At 57.1% G+C, this 25,945-nt stretch overlaps 1 protein-coding gene across 6 annotated transcripts in view; it reads right to left on the bottom strand.

The window, feature by feature from the left end:
• The window catches only part of GRIN1 (glutamate ionotropic receptor NMDA type subunit 1), a 31,354-nt gene extending 11,296 nt beyond the window's left edge, over positions 1-20,058 (bottom strand). For 2 of the 6 annotated variants that reach the window (XM_004390679.3, XM_004390683.1), the window contains exons 1-9: positions 19,651-19,948; positions 16,521-16,655; positions 12,946-13,122; positions 10,779-10,841; positions 9,856-9,956; positions 4,711-4,832; positions 4,462-4,636; positions 2,725-2,869; positions 2,544-2,627 (exon numbers count right to left, since the gene is read on the bottom strand). In XM_004390679.3, the coding sequence (XP_004390736.1) occupies positions 2,544-2,627; positions 2,725-2,869; positions 4,462-4,636; positions 4,711-4,832; positions 9,856-9,956; positions 10,779-10,841; positions 12,946-13,122; positions 16,521-16,655; positions 19,651-19,908 (1,260 nt within the window). In that variant the 5' untranslated portion in view covers positions 19,909-19,948. Of the gene's footprint in view, positions 1-2,543; positions 2,628-2,724; positions 2,870-4,461; positions 4,637-4,710; positions 4,833-9,855; positions 9,957-10,778; positions 10,842-12,945; positions 13,123-16,520; positions 16,656-19,650 lie in introns of all 6 variants that reach the window. The other 4 variants (XM_004390682.3, XM_004390684.2, XM_004390680.3 and 1 more) reach the window with 3 other exon arrangements.
• Positions 20,059-25,945: the final 5,887 nt, after the last annotated feature.

The following is a 25,945-nucleotide window of genomic DNA, read 5'->3' on the forward strand; positions in this document are numbered from 1 at the left end:
ATGTCATGGTTTGAATTATGTCCCCCAAAAGATGTGTGTATCCATTTGGCTGGGCCATGATTCCCAGAATTGTGTGGTTGGCCTCCATTTTCTGATTGTAATTTTATGTTAAAGAGGATTAGGGTGGGACTGTAACACCATCCTTACCCAGGTCACATCCCTGATCCAATGTAAAGGAAGTTTCCCTAGGGTATGGCCTGCACCACCTTTTACCTTACAAGAGATAAAAGGAAAGGGAAGAAAGCAGAGAATTGGGGACCTCATACCACCAAGAAAGAAGCACTGGGAGCAGAGCGCGTCCTTTGGACCCAAGGTTCCTGCGCAGAGAAGCTCCTAGTCCAGGGGAAGATCGATGATGACAAGGACCTTCCTCCAGAGCTGACAGAGAGGGAAAGCCTTCTCCTGGAGTTGATGCCCTGAATTTGGACTTGAAGCCTCCTAGACTGTGAGAAAATAAATTTCTCTTTGTTAAAGCCGTCTACTTGTGGTATTTCTGTTGGAGCAGCACGAGATGACCAAGACAGTGTGTGTCGGGTTGTATCCTTTCACCACACCCATTCAATCTGTATGTTTAGCAAATAATCTGAGAAGATGGACTATATGAAGAACAGGGCATCAGGATTGGAGGAAGACTCATTAACAACCTGCGTTATGCAGATGACATAACCTTGCTTGTTGAAAGTGAAGAGGACTTGAAGCACTTACTGATGAATATCAAAGACCACAGCCTTCAGTATGGATTATACCTCAACATAAAGAAAACAAAAATCTTCACAACTAGACCAATAAGTGACATCATGATAAACAGAGAAAATATTGAAGTTGTCAACGATTTCATTTTACTTGGATCCACAATCAACGCCCATCGTACCAGCGGTCAAGAAATCAAAGGGCACATTGCATTGGGCAAATCTGCTGCAAAAGACCTCTTTAAAGTATTAAAAAGCAAAGACATAACCTGGAAGACTAAGGTGCACCTGATCCAAGCCATGGTGTTTTCTATCGCCTCATATGCATGCGAAAGCTGGACAATGAAAAAGAAAGACCGAAGAAGAACTGACACCTTTGAACTATGGTGTTGGCAAAGAATCCTGAATATACCATGAACTGCTCAAAGAACAAACAAATCTGTCTTGGAAGAAGTAAAGCCAGAATGCTCCTTAGAAGCTCCTTAGAGGCATATGATTGTCCCATTCAAAATGGGCCAATAACAGTCCATTTCAGCTCACTAATGCCTAGGATGTTGATGTTTATGTGTTACATTTCATTTTTGATGATGTCCAATTTTCCTAGATTCGTACTTCGTACATTTCACGTTCTGATTATTAATAGATGTTTGCAGCTGTTTTTTCTCATTTTGAGTCGTGCCATATCAGCAAATGAAAGTCCCGAAAGTTTGACTCCGTCAACATCATTAAGGTCGACTCTACTTTGAGGAGGCAGCTCTTCCCCAGTCATATTTTGAGTGCCTTCCAACCTGGGGGGGCTCATCTTCCGGCACTATATCAGACAATGTTCTGCTGCTATTCATAAGGGTTTCCCTGGCTAATTCTTTTCAGAAGTAGACTGTCAGGTCCTTCTTCCTAGTCTGTCTTAATCTGGAGGCTCAGCTGAAACCTGTCGGCCATGGGTGACCCTACTGGTATTTGAATACTGGTGGCATAGCTTCCAGCATCACAGCACGGGAGCCCCCACAGATAGACCGCTGGCTATCAGCAGTTTGGCTGTTAACTGCAGACTGTTCAGTATGAAGTGTCTTATCTGCAGGGAGATGCACCGCATTGGTGGAGGGGAAGGGTATCCGGCCTGCAGCCAAGTGTTGACCAGAAGGGCCGAGGGTGGTGCCCAGTGGGCAGGCTGCTGACTTGCTGCCTGGGTGGGAGGCCATGGGGGCTGGCCCAGGCTGGAAGGGTAGCCCAGAAGTGAACAGGGTCAAGAGAGGTTTGAGCATGTGGGGACACCAGGAAAGTCAGTTGGGCAAGTTACATTGAAGATCCTTGCCTTTGGTGATCTAAGATACCGGCCTGATGCAGGTGGGTCAGCAGGGGGGTGCCCTGGGGGGACAGATGGGATCCCAGGATGAGCCCAAAAGACCCTGCATATATAAGTCAGGTTAAGGGAGAGAGACTTTGAGGGAGGAGACCAGTGGGGAGGGGGCTCCCAGAGACCCAGGGAGAGTTGAGAAGAAGGGAATTGGTGCCTCAAGGGTGGTGCAGAGGACAGCTTGACCAGTCACATCAGGAGGCCCTGAAGGCTGCAGAGGGGTGTGAGGGGAGGTGGCATCTCCAGCACTCTGAACAGAGCCCACAGTGGGGGCCAGAGTGACTGTCTGTCCCTCTGTCTCCCCATCAGCCCCTCCCCAGGGCAGTCCTGTTCCGCACTGTTTGCCCAAGGGGCACTCTCCTCCCTCAGAAGGGCCAGGTGTGCACCAGGGGGACCAGGTGCAGCCGGCCCCTTCCTGCTTCCTTCACGCGGCTTTCAGGTCTGAGAGGCTGGATTGGGTGTCTGGGGTGGGGGTGCAGGGCAGAGCAGCGGGGCCCCACCTTTAACCTGGTCGACATCTGGTACCCTCGAGGCTTCTCCGTCTCTCCCCCTGGCCAGATGATCTTCCTGTCGTTGGGGATGACCTGGGGGTGGGAGTATGAGATGGAGGGTGGCCGCGCAGGGGTCTTGGCCCCAGGACCCTAAGGCCCCAGCCCCCACCCCCTCATGACCCCCACCTACATGGGTGCCGTTGTAGATGCCCACTTGCACCAACTTGCGGTTCTGCAGGTTCATGATGCTGTAGTTGGCGAACTTCCGGTCCCCGTCCTCGTTGAACTCCACACGGCCGGTCACCCCATCTGCGTACTTCGAAGACATCAGCACCCTGGGGCGAGGGAGACAATCAGGGACCCTCCTTTTTCCCACCCTCCTCCTGCACCAGAGTCTCCATGAGCCCGATGGAAGGGTGGTCTGTGCACATGCCAGGCAGAAGGGTGGTCTGCACACGTGCCAGGCAGAAGGGCAGCAGTAGCTTGCGGGGGCTGATGGGCCCTGGGCACCACAGCCAGTTTCCAGAGCTTTCCGTGGGTCCAGACCCTCCAACCTCACAGCAGCAACCTCAGTTTCCAGAAGAGGAGACAAGCCCACGGGCCCACATCACTCATCCGGCAAGTGGTGGAGGCAGGGTAGGCCATGTACCCAACCGCCAGGCCTCCTGCCTCACTGTGTGTGCCCGTGTGTGTGTGTGTGTGCCCATGTGTATGTATATGTGTGTGTGCCCATGTGTGTGTGTGCCCATGTATATGTGTGTGTGCCCGTGTGTGTGTGTCCATGTGTATATGTGTGTGCCCATGTGTATGTATATGTGTGTGTGCCCTTGTGTGTGTGTGTGTGCATTGCACCAGTGGGGCCATGTTGGTGAGCGTGTGTGCACAGGTGGGACCTGGTGAGGTGCCCAGTGTATGTATATGTGTGTGTGCCCATACGTGTGTATGTGTGTGTGTGTGTGCTGCACCAGTGGGGCCATGTTGGTGAGCCTGTGTGCACAGGCGGGACCTGGTGAGGCACCCAGTGTCGTGTTGTCTGTGCTCCTCCGTGCATGTGCGTGTGTGCTGCGTGCCACTCTGAGTCCGTTTGTGTGCACACATAGAGCTGTGTCTGCATGTCTCTGTGCACATGTGCACACACGTGCTCATATGCTGCCTCCATCTGCACTGTGTGGACACCGTGGGGCGGCTCTGCCCACACACTGTGGTTGCTCCTCCGTGGTGGCGGGGCCTGGGGCTGGGCTGAGGCCTGCCCACCCAGGTGTCCTGGTGTGGTGGGGTGCTAGGAGCTGACTCCTTCTTGCTCCAGTGTGGCCCTGGCTCTATGGCTCAGGGCTGCCTCTGGGTCCCCGTCTCACCTCCTGGGTCCTGGACGCTCCAGACCCCACCTCCAGCTAGAGCCTCCTGCCAAGGGCTGCCAGCCATGATGGGGGGTGGGAGGTGGTCTCGGGCGGTCTGCAGTGGCTGTCTCGGCTTGTGACAGCGCAGGTGTTGGTGTCAGAGTTGGAAATGGGGCCGATGATCATCACAGCGGAGATGGAGATGGTGGGGAGGTGGGGGGGGGAGGAAAAGGTGAGGGTGGAGGGAGATGGGGAGGCGGAGAGGCAACCGAGAAGAGAGGTGGCGGCAGAGGAGGGAGGTGGAAGGGCACAGGGGGAGATGGTGAGGGTAGAGGGGGATCGGGGAGGAGGAGGGGTATGGGGGGCAGTGGTGGGGAAGGTTGTGGGATGTGGGAGGAGGTGGAGAGAAGAGGGAGGTGGTGGAAGGAGGTGGAGGTGGTATGGGTAGAAGGAGGTGCGGATCGCTGTGGGCTACGGACGGCAAACTGAGCTTGACCAGCTGCAGAGCCCCCGCCCACCTCTGGAAGCGCGGCCCCGCCCACCTCTGGAAGCAGGGTCCCGCCCACATCTGGAAGCAGGGTCCCGCCCACCTCTTGAAGAGCGGCCCGGTCTTCCAGATGTTGGTGTTGCCCACGCAGCCCCGCGGCGGGTCGGTGATGTTCTCCTTCTCCAGGAGCTCGTGCACGGCCTGCGCCACCACGCCCACGGCGTCGCTGATGTGCGCAGACTCGTTCTTGCCGTTGATGAGCTGCAGCCCGATGATGCCTGGGGGAGCGCCCGCTTAGAAGCCCGAGCTGCCTCTCCCGCCCCACCGGGACCCTAAGAGCCCCGGCACTCACCGTCTGGTGCGTAGCGCAGGGCGTTTCCCGAGATCTCGCGCTCGCCCACCAGCCACACGTACCCCGAGCCCGTCATGTTCAGCATCGCGGCTGCGCGGTACACGGTGGCAGCATCGTCCTCGCTGTGGGGCAGACGGGGGTGATGGGCCTGGACTCCAGCCCTCCCCACACGCAGGCCCGGAGTCCCTTTGTTCCCAGGGTCCTCCTTTTATGAAGCACGGTCAGGCCCTAAGAGCCTGGGCCCGGAGACCCCACTGAAGTGATGGGGCCCAGGCAACACCCCTCCCACCAGCACCACGTTTGGGCCCAAAGACCGCACAGAGGTGACAGGCCCAGTTCCCCCCTCCCCAGTACCCGAGCCTTCCACCAGCCTGGGCCTCAAGACCCTCTAAAAGTAGTAGCCCGGGCCCCCTCCCCCAGCTTCCCTGGCCTCTCTTGCTAGCCCCTGGCCCTTGGGCTGGGACCTGGCCTATAGGAACGACTTCCTGCTTGGGCCCCTGACTGTCCAGCCTCCCCCACCCTCAGGAAGCCCCGCCCAGGTGACCTGGGGTGGAGACAGATCGTATATTGATCACTCACTCACTCACCAGTACCAGGCCCTGCTCTAACCGCTTTACATGGATCATCTTAATTAATTCTCAGACATCCCTAGGAGGCAAGCATTAGTACTATCCCTGTGCCAGGAGGGGAAGTTGAGGCACATAGAGGCACTCAGGGAACACAAATGGTGGTGACTGGTAGAGGCAGACCTGTGCCTGGACAGCCCACCCCAGAGCCCCTGTCTTGCCGTCTCCTGGGCCAGCCCACCCCAGAGCCCTTGTCCTGCCATCTCCTGGACAGCCCACCCCAGAGCCTTTGTCCTGCCGTCTCCTGGACCAGCCCCTCCTCACAGCCCTTGTCCTGCCATCTCCTGGACCAGCCCCCGCCTCAGCCCTTGTCCTGCCGTCTCCTGGACCAGCCCCACCTCACAGCCCTTGTCCTGCCATCTCCTGGACCAGCCCCAGCTCACAGCCCTTGTCCTGCCGTCTCCTGTACCAGCCCCACCTCACAGCCCTTGTCCTGCCGTCTCCTGGACCAGCCCCACCTCACAGCCCTTGTCCTGCCGTCTCCATGTCCTGAGTGTGAAAGGAGGGCAGGGACTCTCCAGGCTGCTGAGACGCTGGCAGGACCCAGTGCTGGGGAGCTGCCCTGAGCATCATAGCAGGAGCCCCCCAGTGAGAGGGGCAAGTGGCCGCTCGCCATCTGGAGCCTGACAAGCAGCTGCACACCCACTGCCACCCATGCTGGGGCCACCACGGGGACCCGAGAGGCTTCTCTCCTCCCAGGCACTCAGGGTGTCCCCGTGGTGGAGTCCGTGTGGGCAATGAAGCAGGAGACTCAGTCCCCTGGGACTGGGGTGACCCTGGGGTCTGAGCGGGACTGTGGGGGGCACCTGCCACACCCTTCCCTGCAGGGCCTGACCTGGGTCACACCTTGCACTTTGCTCCTCCAATGCATGGGCAGTGGGGTGCAAGAGGTTGCACAGTTGCACCAAGAGCTGACCCTGAAAACCAAGGGCCCTCAGCCACCTGGGGGCTTGCTCCTCATTTTTTCATTTTCTCAAGGACTAGGCAGTAGTAGTTTTATTGACTACACAAAGGCATTCGACTGTGTGGATCATAACAAATTACGGATAACACTGCAAAGAATGAGAATTCCAGAACGCTTAATTGTGCTGATTTGGAACCTGTACATAGACCGAGAGGCAGTCGTTCAAACAGAACAAGAGGATACTGAGTGGTTTAAAATCAGGAAAGGTGTGCGTCAGGGTTGCATCCTTTCACCATACTTATTCAATCTGTATGCTGAGCAAACAATCCGAGAAGCTGGACTTTATGAAGAAGAAAGGGGCATCAGGATTGGAGGAAGACTCATTAACAACCTGCGATATGCAGATGACACAACCTTGCTTGCTGAAAGTGAACAGGACTTGAAGCACTTACCGATGAAGATCAAAGACCACAGCCTTCAGTAAGGATTACACCTCAACATAAAGAAAACAAAAATCTTCACAACTGGACCAATAAGCAACACCATAGTACAGGGTGAAAATATTGAAGTTGTCAAGAATTTTATTTTACTTGGATCCACAATCAATGCCTATGGAGGCAGAAGTCAAGAAATCAAACAACATATTGCATTGGCCAAATCTGCTGCAAAAGACCTCTTTAAAGTGTTAAAAAGCAAAGATGTCACTTTGAGGACCAAGGTATGCCTGACCCAAACCATGGTGTTTTCAGTTGCCTCATATGCATGTGAAAGCTGGACAATGAATAAGGAAGACTGAAGAAGAATGGATATCTTTGAATTATGATGTAGGCAAAGAATATTGAATATATCATCTACTGCCAAAAGAATGAACAAATCTGTATTGGAAGAAGTACAACCAGAATGCTCCTTAGAAGCAAGGATGGCAAGACTCTGTTTACATACTTTGGACATGTTATCAGGAGGGATCCGTCCCTAGGGGACATCATGCTTGGTAAAGTAGAGGACCAGCAAAAAAGAAGAAGACCCTCAACGAGATTGATTGACACAGTGGTTGCAACCATGGGCTCAAACATAGCCATGATTGTGAGGATGGCGCAGGACTGGGCAGCATTTCATTCTGTCGGACACAGTTCATGATGAGTTGGAACCGACTCGATGGCACAGAACAACGACAGACAGTAGAGAAGTGCACACTATCCTTGTTCGCTCCAGTGAGAACGCTCTTGGTGGACGTAAGCAGCAGAAAGTTGAGGCGCTTCCAGCCAGTGCCACACTGCTGACCCTGTGGAAGCGCTGCTCATCAAACCCGGTAGCATCACCCCAGTGAAAGCTACACCACAGAGTGTCAGGCGTGGCCTGCCCACTGTCAACTGTGCCGGCCAAGACCCGGCAGAGGATCACACCTCCTCCACAAAATTCAGGCTGCGGCGTCTAGGGGAAATCAGTTAGGTGGCGTCACAAACACACCACACCAGAAGCAGCTTTGATCAGTGAAACAGCTATTGATGAAAACCCTGTCAGTCAGACCTCATCATCATGTTTTATGTAAATAATGGATTCCAATTCAGTAGAATAAAAATTAAGAGTTTTGGAAAGGAATTCTCTGCACTGTATAGAAAACTGGTGACGGATGAAGACTGTGTATGTGGCGTGTACATGGTGCGTGCTCATGGGTGTGTGTGTGTGTGCATCTGTCTCCCGTGAGAGTGTCCCTTTCCCTGGGCTGACGTTTTCCTTGGAGCCAAGCCTGGTATGCCTGTCCTCAACCCTGGGGGCTGGCGGCACGGGGCAGGCCCCTGTCAGCATGCATCCTGGGTGAATGAAGCCCGCTGCCTGCAGAGCAGGGACTCATTGGCTGGAGGGAAAACAGCAGGGCTGGGACCGTGTGCGATGGGGCTGTGTGGATTGGCTTCACATGTGGTTTCTGGCCCGGGTCCTGGCGGTCACTCAGATTACGTATAGGGATGGGGCAGGGACAGCTTCGTTGAGAATGGGCCCAACTGTTGAACACACTAGTTTTGGGGAAATGGGTTCCTTGAGCTGCTCTGTCCTGCCTGAATCGGTCTTCTCCTACTAACGAGCTGTTTGTCCATTTGTCTGTCTGTTCATCTGTCCACCTGCCGGCCATACTTCCATCCCATCTCAGCTACCCAATCTTTCTCAAGCCCTCTGTTGAGTGAGGCTGGGAGTAAACAATCAAGAGTCGAGAGTCGGGAAATCAGACAGACTGGACGGCTTTCCCAGGGCGGGGCCTTCCCCGGGCAGGGCTTCCCTGGGCGGGGCCTTCCCTGGGCGGGGCCTTCCCCGGGCAGGGCTTCCCTGTAGCCGGCTCCCGCAGCCCCTAACCTTCCCTGGGCACATCTTTAAACCTTTCTCACGGATCCTTGCAGGGTCCTCCCTGCAGTGTCCAGGGTTGGGTGGGTGGTGGTGTGAGCAAGTGACCAAAGCCTCTGTGCTCTGGTTCCCCACTGTAAAAAGGGGTGGGGGAAGGGTGTCTCTGGTCGTGGCTGCCGTAAGAGCAGGAGAGGAGAGAATTTGCTTCGGCGTGGGGCAGCTCTTAGCGCTGCCTCCGGGACTGGGGTGGGGGCCCAGCCACATGACGGCCAGATTCCCGCCTTCCAGCCCAAGGAGCTTGGATTGGCCACCTGGCACGCTGCCCTGGGGAGGGGCACCCCCAGCTCTGTGCTGGAGGGTTTGCTGATCTAACGCAAACTGACGTCTCCAGAGACAGTTGGGGTTCCTCCCCCCTTGCAGGGCAGCAGGATTTGGGGTGCATTCCTTTGGGCACAACGTCCCCTGCTGCCTTCCTTGGGGTCCCTATGGGGCTCTTCTTTTCCTATTCCCGGTGGTCTGGCATTTCCCTTCCTAGGAGAGCTTAGCCATTTGCAAATAGGGAGGTGTTTACTGTGGCCTCGTCCCGCGAGGCTGTGATGGGGGGCCACGCCCTGTCCAGGGCAGCCTGGTTTCCATGGTGCCGAATTTGTTTCCTGTCTCTTTCCCTCCCACTGCCTGCTCTGGCTGCTCTGATCCTTCAGTCTGTCGGACTGGGGCCCTCTCCCTGCTGGGGGCTGTCCCACCTGGGCTCATGGGCACACCTCCACCCTCACTCCCTCTGGGCAGCTCAAGGAACCCATTTCCCCAAAACTAGTGTGTTCAACAGTTGGACCCGCTCTCAATGAAGCTGTCCCTGCCCCATCCCTATCTGTAATCTGAGTGTCGGCCAGAACACTGGCCTTCCCTGGCTCCAGCTCCCAGAGCCCTCTGCTTACTTCTGGCCACACCATTTACTGTCCTGTACCCTGCATATGTGTGGGAGTGCCTCCCTGAGTCAGGGGCTCCTAAAGGCAGGTGCTTTGGCTTAGCCTCGTCATCCCCACAACCCCCCTCAGAGCAAGAGGCAGCAAGTGACTGTGGAAGGATGGAGGGATGGACGCATGGGCAGATGGGGGCCAGGGAGCCCAACATCATTGGTGCTGTGGGTAGGGCTCTCCTTGGCAAGGAGATTTGGGGAGCTGAAGTTGGCTCTGCTCAGCAGTGTCCCCAGCGCTGGTCCAGGTGGCTGGGCCATGGCCCAGGTACAGCCCTGGGTGGATTGGGGGCCCAGCCCTGCCTCACCTGGCCGAGAGGATAATGACGCGTGCCTCCAGCTCCCGTGCCTCCATCAGCAGGGCCGTCACGTTCTTGGTCCCCGGGTCGAACTGCAGCACCTTCTCAGCCTGTGGTGTGAGCGGGGGCGTTAGCAGGTGGCTGGGGGCAGGGACATAGCACCTCAGGGGCTGAGGGTCTGGCTGCAGCCGCTAGGAACCCCACTGCAGCTGAGTGAGGGCCGCATGGCCTGCACCCGGCTCCTGCGCTCCTGTCCACCTGCCTGCCTCGCTCCTTGCCTGCCCTGGCCTGCCTCTCTGGTCCTGCGATCCAGCCTGTGGGCTCTCCTGCACTCACTGCCTGCAGCCCTCTCTGCTCTCTCTGCCTCTCAGTTCTCTCTCTCCACCATTCACTCTCCTCTCCTGGTGTTTGCACTGAGCATGCAAGCTGGAGTGGCCCGAGACTCAGAAAGGCGTGCAGCGGACAGGAAAAAGAGTTTTGGAATGCAACCGGGAGCTGAGATAGGGCCGACTGATCCAACACCACGGGAGAGCCTCTCTCTCGGGCCTGGTTGCTCAGGCCCCTGCAGGATTGGCCTGGACCCCTGGCGGCCAGGCTGCCGGGCAGGCTCCCTCCCGGGTTCCACGGAGGAAACCCTGGTAGACCCGGAGGTTCGCATGCACTTCCCGGAGAGCGGCACTTCCTGCGGCTCTGCCTTCAAGGCCATAGCGGGTGGGCCGCTGACACCCACGCGCCTTCACCTGCCTTCGCCTTGCCCTCGTCTGCCTGCCTGCCTGCCTGCCTGCTTGCCTGCCTGCCTCACGGGCTCGCTCTCCTCCTTGCTGCTCGGGCCTGCGGCTGGCGCGGCTCTGCAGGACGCGACCCTATGGCCGCGGCGCCGCAGGCCAGGGCGCCCTAGTCGGTGGGTGGCGTGCACGTCCATGCATATATACCTTGGGTCCGCGCTTGTTGTCATAGGACAGTTGGTCGAGGTTTTCATAGTTCCTTTTTTTACTCTGATGAATAATGTGCACAGAGAAAATATGCAGACACAGAAGATTATAAACGGTTGAAAATGACGGCGCTAAAGCAATCACACCACCTCCTCGCACGTCTGCAGACGGGCGCGTACCTGGAGCTCGCAAACACCTGGCCGGGGCGGGGCCGGGGCCGGGCGGGGCTGGGGGCGGGGCGCGGCCGGGGCGTGGCAGCCACGGAGGCTCCCGCCGTGGAGCTGTGCTCTTGGAAAGGGACCCAGTTCTGGAGAAGGTGAAACCCTGTCCCCGCCCACGCCCAACGCGGTCCCGCTTGGGGTCCCACCTGCCACCCCCATCCCTGCCATACACCTGCCTGTGGCTCCAGCAGCCCCCCCCCAGGTCGGTCCTAGTCCTCCCCCATGCCCTGTCCTGCGTCCCTCCGGCCGCCGCTCCCTCCCCATATCCTCCCAGCTGCCTCTCTGGAGGCCGAGGTGTTCTCACGAACTGCAGTGTGTGTACCTGTGTGTGCACATCCCTCCACCCACGTGTGTGCTCAAGACTGAGTGTGACCCAGGGTTTGGGCACGGCAGGTGTGCCTGCAGGGGTAAGGCGTGCCCTTCGTGTCTGCACGGGGCGTTAGGATCCTGCCCACGCATGCACACATGTGGTGGGGAGTGCGACGGTGTTGGAGGGGAACGACTGGGTGTGTGCGCGTGAGCGTGGGTGCGAGGGTGCGCATCGGACCCCTGAGAAAGCGGCAGGGCGCCTGTGAGTGGGAGGATGTAGCTGGGTTGCAGGAGTGTGTGCTTGTGAGTGTGAGGGGCAGGTGTGGCAGTGTGCACACACTGGGGAGGTGTCAGCGTGTGATGGAGCTGGCGGGCACGCCAGGAGGTCACGTTCCGGGCTGGCACTGGGGTGGCACAGAGCATCTTTTCCTTGCCCTTGCCTCCCAAGGGCGCTGTCTTGGAAGGGGTGGGTCCCTCGGCGCTGTAAGCCCTCTCTCCCTCTCTCCCTCCCAGATTCCTCCAATCCCCGATAGGACCCCCCTCAGCACCCTGTGGCCTCACCCCCCTGCCGGCGCCCTCTACTCCCTTTGGGGGCCTGTGGCACCCTGAGGGGCCAGGGGTGGGTGCCCAGTTTGATGAAGCCAGCTCTGCTTCCCAGGCAGAGCATGCTCCCTCCCCCACCCACCACCCCTCCCCTAGTCTGGCCTCCCTAGGCCCCTCCCCCAACCTGGGCCTACCCCTCTCTGCTGCCCCTGGGTGGGGGTGGGGGTGGGGGAGCCGTGGTGGGTGCGCAGCAACCCGGGCTCTGGGCTAGGTGAGGGCGGGTCCCTGGGCGATCGCCAGCTGCTCCTCAGACTGGCAGCGAGGCAGGCAAGGAAGGGGATGGGGGGGTCACCTGGACCCCCAGAAATCCCTGCTCTGGTCCGTCTGCAGGCCCACAGAGGGGGCCAGACTGGGGGCAAGGTGGACAGTGTGTTCTAGAACCAGCTGTCTCACTGGGCCAGGGCGGGAGACCCCAGGGAGGGAGATGCCGAGAGGAGGGGGCTGGCGTGTCTCCAGCTGAGGGGGGCCCCCTGCCAGGTGTGGCAGATGTGCCGGATGGGGGCCGTGGTGAGGGCGAAGGGGAGCTGTGAGGTGAAGGGCGATGGGGAGGTGAGGTCAGCGTGAGGACATGGAATGGGTCACAGCGGGGGGCCTGGGTGCTTGGGGAGGGGCTTCGGGGAGCTCGGCGGAGTCTCCACCACTTTGAGGAGGGGCGCCCTAGGGCAGGCGGCTGGGGGCTGGGCGGAGGCAGCGCCCTGAGTTCTGAGCCTAGTGCGGGGACAGGTGTGCTGGGACAGGTGTGCGGGCCCGGGTGGGCGGGGTCCGGCGGGGGCGGGGCGGGGTGTTTGCGGAGCTCCAGGTGGTCCTGCCCTCGCCCGGCAGGGGCTGACACGAAGGCGATTTCGACTAATGGCAAAAGCGAGTGAAATGAGCCGAGGACAGGCCGGGGCGGGCGCTCGCAGACGTGGTGGTGCTGACCATGCACGATGGAAAGAAAAGGTGTCACACACGGAGCCACAGACACAGCGGCGGGCGGCCGGCTCCGCTCTTCTCCTGCTCCGCGCTCGGCGACGCCGCCCGCGGCCGCCGCTCACCTTGGACTCGCGCTCCTCCAGCAGCGTCTCCAGGCGCTTCTGCGCCGCCCGGCCCTCGTGGTCGTCGCTGGCGAGCAGGATGATGTGGTTCCAGTTATAGACGCGCATCATCTCAAACCAGACGCTGGACTGGTGCGAGTAGGGCGGCACGGTGCGCAGGAAGCTCAGGTGGATGCTCTGTGGGCGGACGGGGGGCTGAGGGCGCTGCCTAGACCCGGTGCCCCCACTGCCTTCCACCATTGGCACCTGCTAGCCCAGAGGTTCCCCCCTTCCTTCCGCCTGTGGGGCCAGGTGAGGCCCACTTGCCTGACACGGCCCCCCACTTCACCTGCTCCTGCCCTTCCACACTGCCTTCTCCCTCACACCCCGCTGCCATCGATTCCTACTCATGGCGACGCTAAAGGACAGGGTAGAGCTGCCCTCCAGGCTTTCCAAGGAGCGGCAAGTGAATTTGAACGGCTGACCTTTTTGTCAACAGCTGAGCCCTTAACCTGTGACACCAGGGCTCCCCCTCTTCCCCCACATCATCTAATCGGAGGCGGAGAGGCCTCAGCAGCCCTGACAGGGCACTGGGTCTGCGTGCCATGCCCTGGGGATGAGCTCCCCATCTCCTGGCCGCCCACCCCTTTCTGGGCAATTTGAACCCTGGGCAAATCTCCCTGACAGGCAACATCTTGAAGATCCCCCGTGGGCGGGTGTGGGGCATGCAGGATCCTTCTCAAATGCAACATCTGTCTCCAGGACATCTTCACTCTTGGGGTTAAATATTTCATGGATTCTCCAGAGTCCAGAGGCCGCCCCTTGCTGGCCTTGCCCTGTTTCTCTGTGTGCACTTGGGTTTGTCACTAGTTGTCCAGGAGAGGCGTCTCACAGAGCCCAGCATCCTGGCATGGGCAGGCTGGCCAGGAGAGGAGCAGGCTCTGCCCTCCCTGACCTAGGCCCCCTTTGTCCAGGTGACTACCAGTCCCTGTAGTGTCCCTGTGTACCCATGTACCCATACTGATCTTGTGGTCCTCTGAGGCCTCCAGATTCTTTTTCACCTGCTCCCTCTTTGTGACTGGGACAGTGCCTTGGAACCTGAGTGCAAGAATCCCCGCTGCCTTTGTCCATCATCCACTTGGCTTCGATGGGCCTCGAGGAGGGTTATAACTGGGATCTTGGGTGGACCCTGACTTGGGCCTCGCCGCTCTGTGAATTGTGAGATTTGGCCGTGGATGTGGCCTCACGTGGGCCCTGAGGGTTGGGCCGTGATGTGAGAGTGCCTTCCTCTCTGGCTTGTTTCCTCCACAGGGCTGTCTTCTCCCCTTTACCTGTAAGGACACCGGCTGGAGGGCATGGGGGAGAGAGAGTGCCCAAAGGAGCAGTACACCTGTCTCAGCTGTATGCAGGGGCTTTCTGTGCTCTCAGGCTGGTGCCTGCTCAGGCCTCCAGCCTACCTCCTCCCTCTGGCCCCCAAGACTGCCACCTCACTGGGGCAGACCCATCCCTGTTTTCCCCCAGGCACCCCAGTCCTGGCCAGACAGTCTCTGTGCCTTCAAGCAGCCTGATCCAGACTGTGGGCTCTGAGCAGGGTGGATTTGGAGAAGATGAAGATGGGGAGCCCCAGCGATCCTCAGCTGCAGAGCCCAGCCCTCTATCCTCAGCTCTGCGGGCCACACAGGATGTCCCTGGGCAAGTGGCCCCTGCTGGTGTGTCTGCAGGTGGTCACAGCCCTGGAGGCAGATGTGGAGCAGACTGTGGGAACACTCCCAGCCGGGATGGCTCCCCATGCCGCCAAGTCCTGAAACGAGCTGGGGGGGTCCTCCCAGACTCATGATCAGGCGGACGCCTGGGTGGCCTGGAGCAAGCCCCCTCCCTCTCGGGCTGTGGTTTCTCTGCCTGCCCCTCAGCTCTTCTAGCCATGCTTCCAGGGTTGCTTGCTGCAGCCAGAGCCCCCAGCCCATGGGTCACGAGGACTCCTCAGGGGGCTGAGCCCTGGTGCCCTCAGTCCTCAGGCATGGCACCCCCAGACCAGCTCCTCCCACCATGAGCATCTCCTCTGTTCACCCTGGACAAATGCAGACAGATGCAGGCACCATTTCCCACTGTGTTCCGGGATGAAGAGACCAGAGCCATAGCTCTCATCTCTGCCCTTGTGTCCCACCCCCTACTGTCTGAGCGACCCTCCCCCTCCTGTCTGTGTGACCCACACCCTCCTGTCTGTGTGACCCACACCCTCCTGTCTGTGTGACCCACCCCCTCCTGAGTGACCCAACCCCTCCTGTCTGTGTGACCCACCCCCTCCTGAGTGACCCAACCCCTCCTGTCTGTGTGACCCGCCCCCTCCTGAGTGACCCACCCGCTCCTGTCTGTGTGACCCGCCCCCTTCTACCTGTGTGACCCACCTCCTCCTGTCTGTGTGTCCCACCCCCTCCTGTCTGTGTGACCCACCCCCTCCTGTCTGTGTGTCCCACCCCCTTCTGTCTGTGTGACCCACCTCCTCCTGTCTGTCTGTCCCACCCCCTCCTGTCTGTGTGTCCCCACCCCCACCTGCCTTGTGTGTCTCCCTGGAGTGTCCTGTGTGTTATCCAGGTCCCCAACTTCCCCCTTCCAAGTCCATGTTCCACTTCTTCCAGGAAGCCTTCCTGCCTGTCGCTTCTTCCAGGCAACAACCTCTCCTTCTGAAGGGTTGCCATTGTCACCTGTCACCTGTAAGTGGTCCTTCTGCCCATGTGTGAGTGTGTGCAAGACTTTGATGATGTGAATGTGTGTGTGAGTCTGTGTTTGGGTGTGAGCGGGTAAGACTGTTGACTGTGTGTGAGTGCATGGGTGTGTGAGTGTGTGGGTTTTTGTCTGGCTGTATGTGAGTTCACTGTGACTGTGTAAACTTGAGTGTGAGTGTGACAGCGTGTCACTGTGTGATGGCGCATGAGTGTGTGCGTGTGGATGTGTGAGCTCTAGGAGTGTAAGGTATGAGCATGTGATGATATGTGAGATACTTGGATGTGTGCATGTCACTATGCACACACGTATGTGTGTAAGATGTTTGAGTGTGCATGTCAGCGTGTGTGGGAGTTGTGAGAATGGAAGTCTGTGTGTTGAGTGTGTGAGTGCATGTGAATGTGTGTGCAGGGGTATGAAGGGGTGAGTGTGCTTCTGAACTGTGAGTGTGAATGTGTGTACGTATATGAGTGCGTATATGAAAGAGTGTGTGTGAGTGTGAGTTTGTGTGTGTGTGCATGGTGTGAGGCTGTGTTTGTGTGTAAGTGTGAAACTGTACGGGAGTGAGAGTGTGAGTGTGTGAGTTTGAGTGTGACTGTGTATGAATGTGAGCATGCATGGGTGTGAAAGTGTATGAGTGTGTATGAGTGTGAGTGTGAAAATGAGTGTGAGGGTGTATGGGTGTGAGTGTCTGTGTGTGTTCATGTACACCCTCCCGCTCCATGGGGGCAGAGCCTGTGGTCTGAGCACCTAGGTCCCCTCCTCCACTTCCTGACAGTGCCTGTCAGCCCTCCCAGGTCAGTTGCCTGTGGCCCTGGGCTGCACAGGAGCAGAGAGCCAGCTGGCCAGCTCCCCGGTGCAGGGCCCAGGCTTACCTTGTCCGAGTAGATGGACATGCGGGTGGTCAGCCCCAGGACAGGGATGCGGTAGAAGCCGGCTGTGTAGGAGACGGGGGTGGGAGTGAAGTGGTCGTTGGGGGTAGGAGGGTGGCTAACTAAGATGGCGTAGACCTGTGGACACAGGAGACAGAGTCAGTGTGGGCTGGCAGGCACCGCCCAGAGCCAGCTGCAACCTGGAAGCAGCAGAGGTGGAACTCGCAGGTGAGGAGGGGGTCCAGGTGGCGCCATGTGTGCACACGCACAGCCCAAGACGCGTGCTGACTCTCCCGTGGCAGCATTGCCCCCCCACACCTACCAAGCAGGACCCCATCACCATCCACTCGGTGAGCAAATTGTGGAGGCAGTGAGCGTGACCTCGGGCAAGTGGGCACCCTGTGTGAGATGGAGACTCTCCAGCTCTCTTACTTCCCAGCCAGTGTCCCCAACGCCCCAGGTGCCCCCTCCCGTCACTCCGCTGACCAGGAACGCTGGAGGGGCTGCCCAGAGGTGGTCATGAGACCCTCGACAGGGAAGGGGACAGGCGTGTCTTTATGCTGTCCGTGGGGCTTGTAATGCCCCCCTACCTTGCTGAGTGGGGATGAACTCCAGACTGTGCGGCTAGGGGTGCCCAGCCCACCCACTGTCCCTCCTCCTGGGTGGGGGCAGGGCAGTGCAGAGACCTGCATCACACACTGCAGAGCGAGCTTTAGTGAGACGAGCTTGACCAGGAGCTGCCAGGGATGCCTGCATCCCTTTGTGGGTGTCCCCCAGGGCCTGGGCCCTGGCTAGCTGGGCTTGGATGAGAGCCCATCCTGACTCTGACCTCTGACATCCTCCCACAAGGAACGGAAAGGAGACACTGAGAGGCTCACCACCAGGGCCCCCAGCCACACACGTCGGAAACCAGTGGCTCAGCTCCCTGTGTGGGTGTCTCCTCCCTCTCCCTCCCATCGCAGACACAGAACGGCTCAGGTCTTGCTCATCGGTGTCTTCCTCTGCCTCCTGAGCCACAGGTCCCACCTGCTTCTGCATGCGGGGTGGGGCACAATGCTCTGATCCCCCGAGGCAGGGCTGGGGCTGAAGTGTTACAGCGTGTTGGCTCCGAAGCTGGCTCAGTAGGAGAGAGCAGCTTTTGCTGCCTAACCTCTGAGGCATCCCAGACAGCCCAGAGACAGACAGTAACACTGGGTGCGTCGGAGGAGGCGTCCTCCAGACTGGCCCGCCCTACGCTCCCTGACTCCACCCCCTCACCCTTCCGCTAGCCTAGATGGATCGTGGGAGGGAAGCCACTGGCCCCAGATGTCCAGATGGGCTCAGTCCCATCCCATGGGGTCCTGGGCTGGGGCACAGTGTGGCTTGTGCGGTGGGGGGAGGGCCCTGAACAAAGCTCTGAAGTGGCCTCTGTGGTTGGCACTGCTGTGTACTGGTTCTCCTCCTCCCTCCTTGGTCCTCAGCCTAGTCAGACCCAGAGGTGTTGGGCCAAGGCGGTGGGCGAGTGTCTGCGTGAGCACGTGCATGCGTGTGTGTGCACGCTCCTATGCAGGTGTTTATGAGTGTGTGTTGGCATATTACGTGTCTATTTTAAGCCCCAGCATGTATATATTTGTATGTGTGCACGTATGCATGATTTAATCTGGTGTGCTACGTGGGTGTATATGGCCTGGTGTGGTGTAAGCACAGGGTGTGCATGTGCACCTGGGTGTACCAAGCAGTGTGTGTGCATGTGAGCATGTGTGCTCCTGGATGCGGGGGCACGTGTGTGCAAGTGAGCCTGTGCAATCAATTGTGTAATGCTGATCACAGGAGTGTGTGCTAGTGTAAGTCGACGTATGTGCGTGCGCAAGCAAGTTTTTCCATGTGTGTGCAAATGAGCCTGTGCACTTGATTGTGTAACATTAATTGCAGGAATGTGTGCTAGTGTAAATCGATGTCCCTGTGCACAAGCATGAATTTACATCAGGGCTTCTAACCGATTTGTTCCGATTTGAACCCCTGCTGAGAATTTGCATTTCCACCACAGATATACTGAATCAGAGTCTACATTTTAACAAGAGCCCCAGGTGATTCTTACGTATAATAAATTTGGAGAACCACTGCTCTCCTAGTGGTTCTCAGAATGGGTCCCCAACCAGCAGCATTAGCATTGCCTGGGAACTTGTTAGAATGCAAATTCTCAGCAGGGGTTCAAACCAGAATGAACCGGTTAAAAGCCCTGACTTCTGTGTGTGAGTGAACAGTGCCGTCGGTGTGTGACACCGATTGCAGGGGTGGGTGCTAGTGTAAGTCAGTGTCTCTCTGTGCACAAGCGTGTATTTACGTAAGTGTGTGCGTGAGCCTGTGTGCCATGGTTTGTGAGTGCACACTAGGTGAGCAAGTGTGAGCAGCGCTTGGGAGCGTCTGTTCCGCCTCTTACGTAAAGGCTGCATTGCAGTCATCCGCAGCTTCATTGGAATTCAGCAGGCAGCGGCCCCGGGGCGGACAGCTCGACAGGCAAATGCTCCGGAGTCGTGTCCTCCCCCGCAGCGCTCCGTGCTGTGCCCTGCCACCACCGCCTCTCACATGCGCATCCCCCACTCCCACCCCTACAGAATGTCCCACTTAAACGCTTGGGCCATTTCCCATCTCCTGCAGACCCCAGGGCCACTCTGGGGGAAGGAGAGAGAGAAGGGGGGAAGGGAAAGAGAATCCAGAAGCAGAAATAAAGATGGCATCAGGCCCTGTCTCTTTGAAGCCCGCAGTGCTGGCTCTGGCTGGGATGGGCACCCCTGCCCACACGCCAAATGCCCACCCCCGCCCCACTGACACACAATGACACAAACTGCCAAACGCCCCACACATGTTTGTACACTTGGAGGGGCTGTCAGGGCCAGGAGCGCCGGAAGCCCCAGGAGCCCTTCTGAGGGCTGGCCAGGGTGGCAGGTGACCAATCTGGTGACCAAGATGGGGGATCTGGCATCGCTGGTGTCTGGCTGTTAGTGAGGCCAGTCCTGTCCAGGCTGAGCCAGGTGACTTGGGGATCTTCTCTTAGGAGAGGGAGGGGGCCAGGAAAGGGTGGACTGAAACTGCGACAGGTGGGGAGGGAGGGGAAAGGCAGGCGGGTGGCCGAGGGGCAGGGGCGTGCAGGCACCTGGCTGGAGATGAGGTCCTCGCACACGGACAGGGCCATCTGGATGGCGTTGGGCTTGTGGGTGACGGAGGTGGCATTGAGCTGGATCTTCCAGGAGCCGTGCCGCTTGTTGGCCTGGTTCACCGCCTCGCGGAACATCTGCTCATGTTTCCGCGTGCTCAGCACGGCGCCGATGTTGACGATCTTGGGGTCGCAGGCGGCACGGGCGAAGGAGCAGGAGAAAAGCAGGGCGAGGGTCAGTAGGCTCATGGTGCTCATGGGCTCCTGACGCCGTGGGCCTGGCTCTGCGCGGCTCGAACGCGGGGCCTTCGGTGCATCCCCAACGGGGCGCCCCAGCGGTCTTCGGGGGCCGCGTCTTCCCCGGGAGCCTCAGTCCTGGCACTGTCTGCGAGAAGGGGGCGCCGAGGCTGCGGCCAGCCCCGTGCTTCCTCGGCGCAGGTCGGCTCAGCGAGCGGGGCTGGAGCGGCGAGGATGCAGGGTTTGCTGCGGCTGGCGCTGTCCGCAGTGCTGAAGCGGTGCCGGCGCTGTTGCCCGAGCGCCGGGTGGCTCCGCGGGCTGCGCAGGTCCCGGTCCACTGCCGCGGCGACTGCGGCAGCTGCGGAGCCGAGAGCAGGGCCGGCGTCTCCTACCCCTTCCACCGCCCCCGCTCCCCAGCACGGAGCCGAAGGGGGGCGCCTCCCGCTCCGGAGCGTGCGCCTGCGTTTGTGGGATCGTTTGCCAGAGCGCGCGTGAGCCAGGGAGTGCCTGTGTGTGCGAGTGTGTGTGTACGGAGGGGTCTCTGGGACGGTGGATTTTGCTGCCTCGGCCCTTCAGGGAGCTGAGGGTGAGAAGGCTAGAGGGCTCGGTGCCACAGCGAGCAGCCGGACCCCGACATGTCTCTTAACACGACCAAATGTGTGTCCTGCGTGTCTGTGTGTGCCCGCGCACGCCTGTGCACGAGTCCTCACTCATAGTCAGTGATGTTTGGGGGTCTGACTGTGGTTGGAGACCCAGGGGTGTGGAGAGGTCCTAATCCATGCCTCTAGCGGGTGGCAGTGGGGCTTCTTTCTCCCCAGGAGACCAAAAAATGGGGGAGGGACCCCATCTGCCCAATCTTGTGATTTGGAGTCCCCCCCTGGAGGGTTGGGAAGAAATGAGAGGGTGATAGAGGTTGCCCCCATGTGGGGAGGAGAGTCTGGGAGCCTGAACCTGCCCAGCTGCTGAGAGACCAGGGCAGGAAGGAGGAGCTGTGTCTGCAGCAGCTGGGACCAAGGTTCCTCCTGAGTTACGTGCCTTGTAGACATTCCTCATTCCCTGCTTGTACTCCTCTCTTCACCAGCTCCTACCCTAGTGCCCTCCCGCCTCTTTCTCCCTCCCCTTTTCTGGAGCCTTCCTTGTCCCTCTGGTCCTCACCATCCTAATTCTTTGTCCTCCTCCAGCCCCGGAGTGTGCTCCACCCTCCCCAGCTCAAAGGATGGCTGAAGCTCCACCCCCTGCAAATGACATCACCGTTTCCAGTAGCAACTGAGGATTTTGCAGACCCGACAGCAAAAGCCCCCAGTGGGGACAAAGCAGGGTCGTCCTTACACCTAAGTGCTGCTGTGAGCATCAGAGAGGGAGAGGCCATGCCCCCATCAGGGGCACCCTCACTACTCCCTCCCGCTCTCAGGACCAGCTGGCCGTCCCCAAAACCCCTTCGAGACTACCCTGGCACCAAGAGGAGCTTTGCCTGCTCCATTTCTCGGCTCCCTCCGTTTTGTAGGAAATCTATGCTTGGAGGCTGAGCTGCCCAATTCTGTGACAGGCCCCCATCTCTCTCTGTTGAGGGGGTCACAGTGGAAGAACACTAGCTCTGGGAACACTTCTTCCTCCCGGTGGGCTGCCATGAGGACATGGGGTGGGGGGAGGTTCAGGGGCCCAGAGCTTGCCCCTTCTCCAGAGAGTTTGGGTCTGATCTCCAAACTTCTGTGTCCACTAAGTGGCCAGAACTAAGAGCATGGGGTAGGTGGCCACCAGGTCAGCCAGCTCTGGTGGAGGGTGGGCAAACAGCTTCAAGGGAGTGAGGGGATGTGGCAGGGGCTGCAGCCAGAGGGCTTGTCCCCCCCCCCCCATCCCTCAGTGTGGTGCTGGAGTGGGCTTCTACAGAACCTGGAGACTGGAGAGCCCATTGCTAAGTATTCCAGAAATCTGTGAGCTGGTTGTTACACCATTGGGAGCTTGCCATTGACTGTGCTGGGAGTATTTATACCATGGAAATGATCAGGGCTTTTTTTCTTCTTCAGAAAGCTAGTTCACCAGCATACTACTGCCTCCCCCAGGCTGTCAGTACCCCAGCTTTTGTCCTGAGCCCCTTCCACAGGCCCCCGTGTTCCAGGATGGGGTGGAAGCTATGCTTGCCTCTCAGATGCCACCTCCAGGCCCCAGCCCCCTCCCGTGAGTGAGTCTCTCCTGGGCTCCGCTCTCCTTTTTCCTTCTAGGCTTCCTCCATTGGGGGTAGGAGTGGAACAGCTGGCAGAGATCTTGACCTTGCTCTGTCCTGCTGCTGTAGCAGATGAACCTTCCTGGACTTGGACCCACGAGTCCTGGTGAGACAGGATGCAAGGAGGACCGAAGAGCCCTGGTGCTGCCTCTGGGGTGGGACCTGCTCAACAGGTAAGGTCCCAGGGAGGGGCAACTGATTTTTCCCCAGGAGCTGTGGGACAGTTTCTCCACTGCTGAGACCCATGGGGGAGGGGCTGTCTGGGTGTTTGTCCAACTCAGTGCTTGTTAGCTCTGTCCAACACCCCTTCCTTGCTCTGGGAACTACAGCTGCTCCTCCCCCACTTCAACCACGTGGATCTAGTCAGGGTTGTTGATCATAGATAGAGCCCTTCCTTGGCCTCAGCTGATTGGCCTCGGGGTTGTCACATGACCCAAACCAGCTCAATCAGAGTTCTTCTCTAGGATTTTGGCTAGATTAGAAGGTGGAAAGGGTTTTACATCCTCTCTGGAGGTGAATTCCTGAGAAGTGTGGCTCAAAAGCCACCAGTGGACACATTTCCAGTCAAGAGGAGGCCACTTTGAGAGAAGGAAGCTGACAGGCAGGGAGGAGGGAGTGTGCAGGAGCCATGAGCAGGCATCCCTGCAAGAGCTGGCCAAGGGTGAGACGAGGGGCTTTTGTCCTATGTCCAGCTGTTCTGCGGGTCTGCCTCCACATCAGTACTGGGGAAATGGGCTGGCCTTCAGCAGGCCTGGCTACAGCATGAAGCAATGGACCAGGGCTGGGGCCTCTGTCCTCTGATCCTGAGAATCCCAAGGTCCCTCTCCCTCTGACACTGTCACAAGGAACTAGCCCCAGATGCCAATAGTCCTTTCCTGCTGGTTCTCATGCTCACTCCCACACCTCAGTCCACATTGTTCCACTGTCTCCCTCCACCACAAGATCCCTTCTTGTCCTGTCTCTGTCCCTCTGACTTTCCAAACCCCACCCTTCCTGGAAGGCCATCTTCCCAACATTGTGAAGACCCCAGAGGTTAATTCACCCTACAGCATTTACTGAGCACCTACTGTAGTGGGTTGAATAGAATCCCCCCAAAATGCAGGTCTACCTGGAACCTCAGAGTACAACCTTGTTTGGAAATAGGCTATTTGCAGATATAATTAGTTAAATTAACATGAGGTCATACTGGATCAGGGTGGGTCCTAAATCTAATGACTATGCCATTATACAAAGCGGAGAGGACACCCAGAGACACACAGGGAAAAACACTGTGTGAAGATGGAGGCAGAGATTGGTTGCATTCCACAAACCAAGGAATTCCTGGAGCCACCAGAAGCTGGATGAGGCAAGGAAGGATCTTGGTCTTCAGTCATTAGTGTTCAAAGCTTCACATCTATTCTTCAGATGGACTCTAAATTCAAGTGGGATATATTCAAGGTTGTACTTTGGCCCTCATGGACTTGTTCTAATTTTCTTCAGATTCAACTTGAACTTGTGTATGAGCAATTGATGGTCTATTCCACAGTTGGCCCCCAGCCTTGTTCTGACTGATGATACTGAGCTTCTCCATCATCTCTTTCCGCAGATGTAGTCAATTTGATTCCTGTGTATTCCATCTGGTGAAGTCCGCATGTATTGTTGCTGTTTTAATGTTGTTGAAAAAAGGGTATTTGCAATGAGTAAGTCTTTGGTCTTGCAAAATTCTATTATGCAATCTCTGCTGTTGTTTCTATCACCAAGGCCATGTTTTCCAACTACTGATCCTTCTTCTTTGTTTCCAACTTTCGCATTGCAGTCACCAGTAAGTATCATTGCATCTTGATTGCATGTTTGATCAATATCAGACTGCAGAAGTTGGTAAAAATCTTCAATTTCTTCATCTTTGGCATTAGTGGTTGGTGCATAAATTTGAATAACAGTGGTATTAATTGGCCTTTCTTGTAGATGTATGGATAATATCCTATACTGACGGTGTGTACTTCAGGGTAGATCTTGAAATATTGTTTTTGACAATGAATGTAATGTCATTCCTCTTCAATTTATCATTCATGGCACAGTAGACCATGTGACTGTTCAGTTCAAAATGGTCAATATCAGTCTCTTTCAGCTCACTAATGCCTAGGACATCGATCTTTATGCATTCCATTTCATTTTTGACGACTTCCAAGTCTCCTGGATTCATACTTCATACATTCCGCATTCCAATTATTAATGAGGGTTTGTTACAGAGAAGGTCAGGACCTGCAGGACCTTGCAGGCCGCGCTGAGGGCTTCAGATTTGTTCTATGTATGATGAAAAGCCATTGGAGGGTTTAGACCAGGACAGTGACATGATTCAATTTACTTTTAAAAAAAAGATCACCTGGTTGATATATGGAGAATAGCGTTCAGCAGGGCAAGGGAGGAAGCAGGACAATCAACCAGGAAGTTTCTGTGATAATCCATGTGACAGGTGATGGTGGCTTAGATCAGGGGAGAGCTGTGGCAAGATATGGGCTGTGGAGAGTGAGGAGTTGAGAATAACTCTGAAGTTTTTGGCCTGAGCAACTGAGAGGATGGTGGTACTGCTTACCAAGAAAGGAAACTTTGTGAGGCTTGAGCAGGTTTTTGAAGCAGTCTGGTGAAATGAGTTCCTTTATGTGGCATTTTGCCTTGGTTCTTCGCAAAAACAGCTTGAGAGATTTCCCCCTAAGCCCTGAGAAGTTACCTTTGCCCTAGTTTTCTACCCCAGAGGGTTTGTTACTTTTGTCCAGGTTGATTGACATTTCCTGGGCAAGCTGTACATCACTTGAGGTTTAATCCTTTTTGTCTGGTACTGGGCTGCAGTCTGCCCTGTGATTGGTTTATTTTACACACTTTGCAGGGATTGGTGAATATACTATGGACTATGCAAATGAAGTGATTATGGACGATGCAAATGAGATGACTATGGTCCACCAAGGGGATTGGTCAATTCTTGGCCCTGGAGGGAGGGCCATGCCTTGAAATTGACAAGGAGTTTTCTTAGATATGCAGCCAACTCCGCAAAGGTCTCAAAAAGAAAGGGGAAAAGAGGAAAGGCAAGAGAGGAAGGAGAGAGAGTGGAGGCAAGGAACCTCCTAAAAGAGCTATAACATGGGTCAGGGGCTATAACGCTGAAGATGGCAAGGAGCCTGAGAGAGGACCTGTGGCAGAGTCAGTGGTGACAGCAGGAACCTGCTGCTGGGGATTTAGCTAAGAGAGCTGAACAAAACTGCTGCCCTAGCTATGGGCTGGGTCGGTTGGCGGGGAGAGGCTGACAGCAGGGAGGCCAAAGGCAACGAGGCCTGTCTTCAGGGGGGCAGAGAAGAGCCTGTCCTCAGGGGGCTGAAAAGAAGCCTGTCCCAAGGGGGCCAAGAGGAGGACTGTCCCCAGGGGGCTGAGAGGATCCCTGTAAGGCTGAGAGGGGGCATGCACAGTGGAGAGAAGGGCCTGCTTGCTTGCATGGCCGAAAGGAGCTGAGAGAGCGATCCTGCACTGAAGAAGGGAAGGATGTGCTCTCCACTTCGTAGTCTGTTAATCCGGATCCTGAGTTGTATCCTATTACTTCCTTAATAAACCACTTAACTGTAAGAGTGGTCTGTGAGTTCTGTGTGGCCATTGCAAAGAGTTATTGAACCCAGCAAAGAAGTAGACTGCCGTGGGAGGGACAGCTGGTGTCAAAATTGGTAAAAAGTTTGGAGAGTGGAGGTATGTCTGACCTCCAACACTTAGGGATCAACTTTGGGTTGACCTTGTTCTTATCCCTAAGGACTCTAGACAAGTTCTGACATTGCTAGTACTCGAACATTATGAGAAGGAATCAAGATTTTAATTTTC

The sequence above is a fragment of the Trichechus manatus genome, unplaced genomic scaffold (assembly GCF_000243295.1).
Source record: "Trichechus manatus latirostris isolate Lorelei unplaced genomic scaffold, TriManLat1.0 scaffold00317, whole genome shotgun sequence".
NCBI lineage: Eukaryota > Metazoa > Chordata > Mammalia > Sirenia > Trichechidae > Trichechus > Trichechus manatus.